The sequence below is a fragment of the Octopus bimaculoides genome, chromosome 10, assembly GCF_001194135.2.
Source record: "Octopus bimaculoides isolate UCB-OBI-ISO-001 chromosome 10, ASM119413v2, whole genome shotgun sequence".
NCBI classification, from domain to species: domain Eukaryota; kingdom Metazoa; phylum Mollusca; class Cephalopoda; order Octopoda; family Octopodidae; genus Octopus; species Octopus bimaculoides.
This window is the reverse complement of record NC_068990.1, coordinates 93,677,089-93,686,109: the sequence shown is the minus strand read 5'-3', so window position 1 is coordinate 93,686,109 and position 9,021 is coordinate 93,677,089. Positions and strand designations below refer to the sequence as shown.

General features: G+C 35.9%; 1 protein-coding gene across 1 annotated transcript in view; it reads left to right on the top strand.

Annotated features, from left to right (window-relative positions):
* Positions 1-5,511, top strand: part of LOC106883679 (uncharacterized) — a 15,667-nt gene extending 10,156 nt beyond the window's left edge. The window contains exon 2 of the mRNA XM_014934779.2: positions 539-5,511. Within this exon, the coding sequence (XP_014790265.1) occupies positions 544-1,650 (1,107 nt within the window). The 5' untranslated portion in view covers positions 539-543 and the 3' untranslated portion in view covers positions 1,651-5,511. The remainder of the gene's footprint in view (positions 1-538) is intronic.
* The last annotated feature ends 3,510 nt before the right edge of the window (positions 5,512-9,021 follow it).

The window sequence follows — 9,021 nt, the reverse complement described above, 5'->3', positions numbered from 1 at the left end:
ATGAATGGTGACGATGTATAATGATGTTTTGCATCTGTTTAGTATGATGAGAGACATTGAACTCCTTAATCGACTTAATAGTATTACAATATGGGGCTGATGCAGTTTTGCACCTCTCCTTGAAAAATGCATTAAAAAAATTTTTTTTTCTCCAGATTCCTATGTTTAAGATGTCGGAGATTACGAATATGAAAAAAAAAAAAGTTCACTGCACCCCACCCCCTCATTTTCCCCCTTAAAATTTTGAACTTTTTCGAAATTTTTTTCCCTGTTTAGATGACAGAGATTCCGAATATGCAAGAAACCACGTTTTCAAAATTTTAAATTCAATAAGCATATATAGATATGTGTATAAAGAGATAAAAATGTGTTTTTTGCATATTCATAATCTCCAACATCTAAAACTTAGGAATCCCCCAATTATTTTTTCAAAAAACTGCATTTTTCAAGGAGAGGTGTGAAAGTGCATCAGCCCCAACAATATTATATCACTTGATGTTTATTCAGTTTTTGCCTTTTTTTTTGATTTTTTCGACAGACACCATGGTTTTGGAAGAAGACTGTGATGGAGCCACTTCAATGCAAACATCTGGCAATTCGGAGCAGGAGGTTGAAGAACTTTTTAAAGTTGGTGTGCCACAGAACTTGCCAACCATCACTCAGATCAAACAAGTTATACCAGCTCGATGTTTCAATCCTAAAGTTTCTACGTCAATGTATTATGTTGTTCGTGATGTCGTTAGTATGACAGTCCTGTACGTAATTAGTGAGTGGGCCATGAATAACTTACCTGTGTCGGCAGGTATTGTACATATACCTCTTTATTGGTTCTTACAAGGGACCATGTTCACTGCTATCTTTGTTCTGGGACACGACTGTGGACATGGTTCTTTCTCCCATCATCCCTTATTAAACGATACAATGGGAACCCTATTACATTCTTTTCTGTTATGTCCTTACTATACTTGGAAACTGTCCCACAAAAACCATCACAAAAACACCGGAAATATTGATAAAGATGAAGTCTATTACCCCATCAAGAAAAAATTCCGAAAGATATCAACCCAGCTTTTACCTGGATTCGGTCTTGGTTTAGGATGGTTTGGTTACTTGGTGCGTGGTTATAAGCCACGACAAGTCAATCATTTCAATCCATTCCATTTTCTCTTTCAGAACCATTTTCTGGGATGTACTTTATCTTTTATAGGAGACTTCATAATGGCTTATATTTTGTACATGTTTTACCAGCAGAAAGGGTTTCTAATGCTTGTTCACCATTATTTCATTCCTCTTTTTGTGTTTTCCACCTACATGGTGGTGTTTACTTTCTTACACCACCATGATGTCAACATCCCTTGGTATTCAGATGATCAATGGACCTATGTTTCAGGGCAATTATCCTCAATTGATAGGGATTATGGTTGGGTGCATGGATTAACCCATGACATTGGCACACACCAGATCCACCATCTATTTAGTATAGTACCCCACTATCATCTTCTAGAAGCCACTAGCCATTTCCGTAAAGCTTTCCCACATTTGGTGCACTATTATACTGATCCGATTCTCCCAACATTTTGGAGCATGTTCAAGAAATATGCAGCTCAGTCATTGATAAGTGACTCTACCCAGGTACATGTTTACAAATGATTGTTTTAATAATGTCAAATTTTCAAACATTTTTTTTTCCACCACTAAAATTTCTTGCCCAGCACTGGACACTTTCAGGTTATATGGTTGCTAAAGTCATATTTTTCTATTTTTTTAATCAGTTCCCCACTGAGCAATAAATACCATATCACTAATTAACTAATTAATTTCTTTTCTCTTTAACCTGATTTGTTCCTCTGCACCTTTTTAACAACAGAATAATTCCATATTTTTCTACCTCTCATTAAGAAAGCACAATCACTGTTATTCACTGGTAAAGCACGAAGAGTTTTGTCTACCAATAAACTATGGTTCTAGATATTAGTATGGAGAAGTCGAGGGTGGCGATAACTGAGGAAGGTTGGAATTTGAGATAACATTCAGATTGATTTACTGCAGGTGGTGGCTGGGGTACAGGTGTAAACATAAGATGAAATTTAGAAACAGTTGACAAATAAACTGCTTCAAAAGTGAACTGCGACAAACTTTGAGATAATGTCCTCTTAATAGGATGACTCAGTGGTTTTGGAAACCTGAGTTTTGCAGAGACGAGATCTAGAACTGAGATTATTCTGTAAGGGCATGGGAATGAATATTACCGTTGTTGCCATAGAAACTTGAAGAACACAACATTAAAACAACCGTTTAAGATACATAGAGACATTGAAATCGAGACCAAAATAGTGGAATTGTAGACAATTGCCATATTGTAAATATAATTTGCTAAACACTTAAAATATAATAATTTAAAATTTTGGCAGAATGCCAGTTTTATGTGAAATAAGTCATTACATTGATCCCAGTATTTCACAGGTACTTTATTTTACCAACCCCCAAATGGATGAAAGACAAAGGTGACCCCAGTGTGACTTGAACTCGGGATGTAAGATGATAGAAATGTCACGAAGCAGTTTTGCCAACACTCTACTGATTCTGTCAACCCTTTGCTCTTTGTTTGTGACTTAGGCCCAATGCCATTAATTTTGAGGGTAGGGGCTTGTCTGTTCCATCAACCCAGTTCTTGTCTTGTACTTCATTTTATCGATCTCAAAATGATGAAAGCAAAGTCAACCCCTCAGCTTCATTTCAATGGAGAATGTAAAGGTAATATTTTTCTGATGCTCTAACAACTTCACTACTACTACTACTACTACTACTACTGACGAAGGGTTTATGTGCAGTGAATAGTCACACAATAACAAAATAAGATGATGAAAACACCAAAAAGAAATTTGTGGAAAATTTGTTTTTTTAGAAACTAATTTTGTTTGAAGGATTAATGATTTTAATTAGTAAATGAGGAACTGTAATCGGTGTAATAAAGTGAGCAATTTTTGGAGTCCTTGAAATTATCTGTTTACCCCCCTCCCCCTCCCCATCACACACCGAAATTAATCGTGAGTGATTGTTTATAAGATATTTAAACAATTTTTCATATAAATCGCGATACACAGATATTGTTTTGAGCTGAGTGGGGGTGCTAGATTCCTTTGTTTGAAAATAAGGACACAGATCGTGTCGTACAGCCAGCTGGAGATGATGTCTGCTGGGGCTAAATTACAGCAACATTCGTCCTAAACCAGGACTGCCATGTTATGTTGGCAAATAGTCTTTACTCTCTGGTTTGTTTTCTACAAATACTTTGCCGAACACATGAACAGAAATACACATGGAGTTTTTAATATTGGACATGCTTCAAGGCGGGGAGCTGGCAGAAACGTTAGCACGCCCGGCGAAATGCTTAGAGTGGCTGGAGGCAAGAAGCAGCAACAAATTACCTACAAATCCCATGGAGGTTGAAGAATCAGTAAATATGAATCGTAGTTTTACAAAAGTTATCTCCCTTACACTTTTAGCTAAGCTACTGTAAAAAAAAAATTGCACAGCACGACATTAAGTCTATATATATATATATATATATATATATATATATAAAGGAGAGAGAGAGAGAATGTGTGTTTGTTTGGCCAACTGATATTGTGTCACTTGTCACCATACTTTTAGCAGTCAAATAATTCAAATGGTTGTAGTCATTTAAACAATTTAAATGAACATTGGAAATATTTGTAGCTTTAAATGTGAATTAAGATTTTTAAAAATATGTCTTTTAATTACTGTCAATCAGTAGTTATTTTAATAACGAATGGGAAATTTTCACTGGGTAATCTATGAATGAATATTTATTTTTATTACGTATGGATAGATATTTGAAATTAAGAATAGAAACAAAAAGAAAACTAGTCTGAATTAATTTGAGTCTTTCACTTTATACTTTAATGAGACGGTGTTTATTAATGTCTAATTGACATTGGAGAGAAAGAGGTTTAAAGTTAAAACTAGAATATCCGATTCTCTTATAAGCCATGGATTAGATACTGTGCCATTAAATAACTAATCGTCAGGTGGTGAGCAGGCAGAATCATTAGCATTCTAGTCCAAATACTTAGTGGTATTTCGTACATCTTTACACCTGGGGTCAGTGTAATTGACTTAGCCGTTCCCCTGAAATTACTGGCCTTCTTCCAAAGTTTGAAACCAATATATAAATAGTCAACGTTTCTGCTGGAAATCTGTCTTTCAGTTCATAGAAATTCCTCTAATATCGCAATTCCACAACCAAACAGGTAAATAACTCAGAAGGTATGATCACAAACACAAGCTGGTGAAATGGGATTTCCCTGAGGGATCTCTCAAGTTACTTTACTCTTTGGGGTGCATAGCTTGAAGTTTCAGCAGTCTCTCCAGGTTGACCTGCCACTGCTTCACACCGAGAGGTCACAATTCTGGTATTATGGACATGGGATTAGGAAAGAACCACAAGACAGATTCTTCAAACCAAGCCAACTGGTACAAGAGCTTGAGCTAGACCAAGAATCGGAAGGTCTGATGGTGTCCATTGTCTCAAGTGGTCATGCTTGGGAAGCCAGCCAGAAAGTGTAAGGACAATTGCTCCTAATAGGAGCCCATGGAGGAATCACCTGAAGACTCTCCCTCCATGACCCTCTCAGGAATAGTGGGTGGAGACAATGGATGGACAACCAATTCTATATTGATAAATTTATTAAATACATTTAACACATTACTACTTCATTTCACTTTTTATCTTGGCTCCATGTACTATATAGAAGCAAACTAATTGTGACCAGTGCTCCAGTATGACCAGAGCCCACAGGGAACCACACAAATAACTAATTCTGTGTCCTTATGGTTTCTGCTGCCATACTGGCATTGGTTGCAATGGGTTTGCTTTTTCTCTGGAAATAGAATCTTAAAGCAACAAAATATGATTCCAAATTTTTTGATTCTTTATTTATTTATGCAGAATTTCCAAGTTTTATATTTAACATTTCAAAATTTAAACAATATATTAAAAACTAAGAATTTATCACATCCACCATTTTTTGCTGTTGATGTAGTCATTTTGCAGTTTTTATTAATTTTTTTTTTGTGTATGGAGGATATTTCATGATTAAATTTTGTAGAAATATTTCAAAATACACCATGAAGGCAGCATAGCCTCTGCTACGATGTCTGAAATAAAACAAACAACCATATGATGTAATATATATAAATTAATAATTTAATTACTTATCACTTGATTTATTTCTCCATTTATAATACAAACAATTGCAGATTTCAGAATTTGATGCTCTTACCATTTTTTAAAAGTAAATTAGAAAATAGAAAAATGATGCCACCTCTGTTGGAACTGATCACACCACAGTCTACCTAAATATGTCCGAGGCATTGAAGCAGCACTGTATTTTTTCAAATATAACACCCCTTCCTTGTATTGTTTCATTGAATCTGATGTAATGTTCACTTTATTTCTAATAAAATCATTTCAGTTCTTTTTTTAAATAGTTCTTTCTAAATTTTGAAATGTATATACATACATACATACGAATGTATATGTATATGTGGTTTATACTTATATACACACACACGTGTGTGTCTATGTATGTGCGTGCATGTATATATGTGTGTGCATATGAATATGTATGTATGTATATCTTTATTTCTTCTTGAGGCTAGTATACAACAACTATGAAACTTTAGATAATTGTTTTTTTTTTTTTACCATTTATTGCATGTAACAAAGGAAATAAATAAATAAAATGCATTTAACATCAAAAACTAATTGTTTGATAAAATGTCTGAAAATGTATTCTTGCACCTTTTTCATATTGAATTTAAAAGTGAACCACAAGAAGAAGATGGAATTTCTTTCAGTTCTGTATTTTATTATGGTTCTGGTGTTAAACATTTTAGGATATTTGTTATGGGTTGAGCTTTCAGTGCCCTGGAAGGACAGACTAAATATTTCCCACTAGTTAAAGAAAATCAATCATCAGAACTTGGTCGAGGAGGCTCTTGTCAAAGGATGGCATGTGGCCTCATTCCATAATGAATATATATATATATATATATAATTCTTTTATTCGTTTCCTTGTTTCAGTCATTTGACTGCAGCCATGCTGGAGCACCGCCTTTAGTCAAACAAACCGATCCCAGGACTTGTTTTATCGGCTTCTTATACCGAAACATTTAGTTACGGGGATGTAAACACACCAACATCGGTTGTTAAGCAAGGGGGGAAGGCAAACACAGAAATACAAATGCATACACCCATCCATCCATCCATACATACGCACATACATACATATACGGCGAGCTTTCAGTTTCCGTCTACCAGATCCACTCACAAGGCTTTTGTCTGCTCAAGGCTATAGTAGAAGACACTTGCCCAAGGTGCCACGCAGTGGGACTGAACCCAGAACCAAGTGGTTTGGAAGCAAGCTTCTTATCACACTGCCACTCTATGTATTTACTTATTTTTTAAAGTCAGTGTCTATGTGTTGAAAGACACACACACACACAGAAACAAAAATAAAATAACTATATGTATCAAATTTTGTGTCTAGGAAGACTCATTATATCAATATAATTAACACACGTACAAAGACGAAGTATATGTACCACACACACACAGTCATGTTCTGACATTTGCGTTCCATTGTGTTGAGACTCGCACTTAAAATTGCCGCGTTTTTAATCAAAACTTGTTAGTTACTATGGTGACGATAATTCGTCTCTCTCTCTCTCTCTCTCTCTCTCAGCAACAACCTTTTTCTCCTCGCCTTTTATTCAAAGTTTTACATATAGACATGCACTCACACACACAATCAGATATGCATATACATATAGACATACAAGCCTACAGATGTACAACACTTGAAACCAGTTACCCAACAGATGTTTACAAAAAGTGAAAGATAAGTGAAAAAAAGAAAATATCTCGAACTGATAAAAAAAAATGGCAGCAATTATTGCAACCGGACGATAGCTTCAGATTTCTACGAATCATTACCGGGATTCTTGAATACGTGACTAACTGCCTCAATAGTAATCGTGAGGTGCTGGGACAAAATCACAAAGAATTTTGTCAAGGAGTTACAAATCCAAGCTGTCAAAATATGTGAAACATTCAAGAAATTTAGCATGGAACAGATACACACATACAGTGCCACCTATGCCTGGCGTGTGTGTGTGTGTGTGCGTGCAGGGTCCAAAGGGAGAGATTTTCTTCTCCTCTCCAGTTATGTAGTTTCCTCTGGGCATTTTTAAACAAAAAGGCCAGTTTCATCACAGGTGAATACCTGTTGTGCGATGTAACCCCTCGACTGCGATCAGCTGACAGAATTCACGCACGAAATTTCGAAATCTCGCTGCTTCTCCATATCTAACGACACTATGAACACCGATCCTCTTCTTGAAATTATCAAACCAGCCGCAACTGGTCTTAAATGCATCTATTGATGTATCTTCCCTCGATGTTCCAGGGTTCTGCTTCAGCGGATCCCCCATACAGTGCTCGTGCTTTCTTGCAGATGATGGTCTCCGTCATCATATCCCCTGCCAGTTGCTTCTCGTTGATCCTCAGGAGAAGCAATTTTTCCATCTCTTCGTGGACAGCTGTGCGTTGCTTAGAGAGCGTGGAGACAACTTTTGGTTGTTATAAAGGCCTTCATCTCGTCCTTTTTCTTCAGGATGGTGCAGATCGTCGGTGTGCTTCTTCGGTCCTATTGACGTGCTATGTCCACCACAAACACGCCTCTCTCACGTTTATCAATGATTTCCCTCTCCAATTCTATCGTAATCAGCTTCTTCTTCTCAGTACTCTCCCTTGCACTGGCCTTCTTACGACCCATGGCTAACACGACTAATTATTATAAAATAATAGCAAAAGCGAACAAAACTAAAAGAAACAGTGGATAAAACACAATAGGGATGCTGCTACAACGAGATAAACGTGTAAACTGAGAGAGCAGAGGCTGCGCTTATTAGGAGAGCGTGGGCGAGATTAGTACCAAGTAGTGGTCGCTTGTATGAAACTCGCTCGTATTGCGGATTTCCGCTCGTACTTCAAGACAAAAATTCGCACGAGCCTCGGCACGTACAGCAAATTACTCACACTATAATGCACTTGTACTGTTAGGTTCTACTCTGTGTGTGTGTGTGTAGGGTAAGAGAGGTATTGGTGTCTAGAAGACCCAAATAGTGTCGGGTAACGCCAAGTAGGTGCCATAGTTAGACCGTGGTTAAATTCTTGGTTCGATAATGATACATTTATAATGAATGTCATTATAAATGTCCTGAAAAGTCATCACAGCTTTGGATTTGTTATCTCATTATATCTTATATACATACATACATACACATATATATGTGTGTGTGTGTGCGTGTATATATATATAAATACACACACACACACACATATATATATACATACATACACACGCATATATATATATATATATATATATATATATATATATATATATACTAGAACAATAACCGCACAGGTCTCTCCGATGTCGGAGAGCCATCGAAAGTGAAGGCCACATACCCCTCCTCCTGACGAAAACCGATAAATATAATAATAAAAAAAGATAACGAAAAAGAAAAAATGAACTACATAATATTTTCTCATTGTAAAACAAAAATGTTAACGAGTTTCATGTATAGGTTAATGGGTGTGATTTAAGTTTATTTGGTCGACATTTCCAAACGTCTGTACACTCCTTGAAATATTAATCACCCAACGTAGTTTCCTGTCTGATAAATAATTTGATTAATTATTCATTTATTGTAGCAAAACCACACAACAGCCACTTTAGCACTGGTCCATGTCGCCATCATATATATCGTTATTGTTCTCCTCTTATCAAAGTCACTTATAGACTTTATTTACAATTTTTATTATTCTTTAAGTATATATACATACATGTATACATACATACATGTATACATACATACATACATACATACATATATATATATATATATATATATATATATATATATATA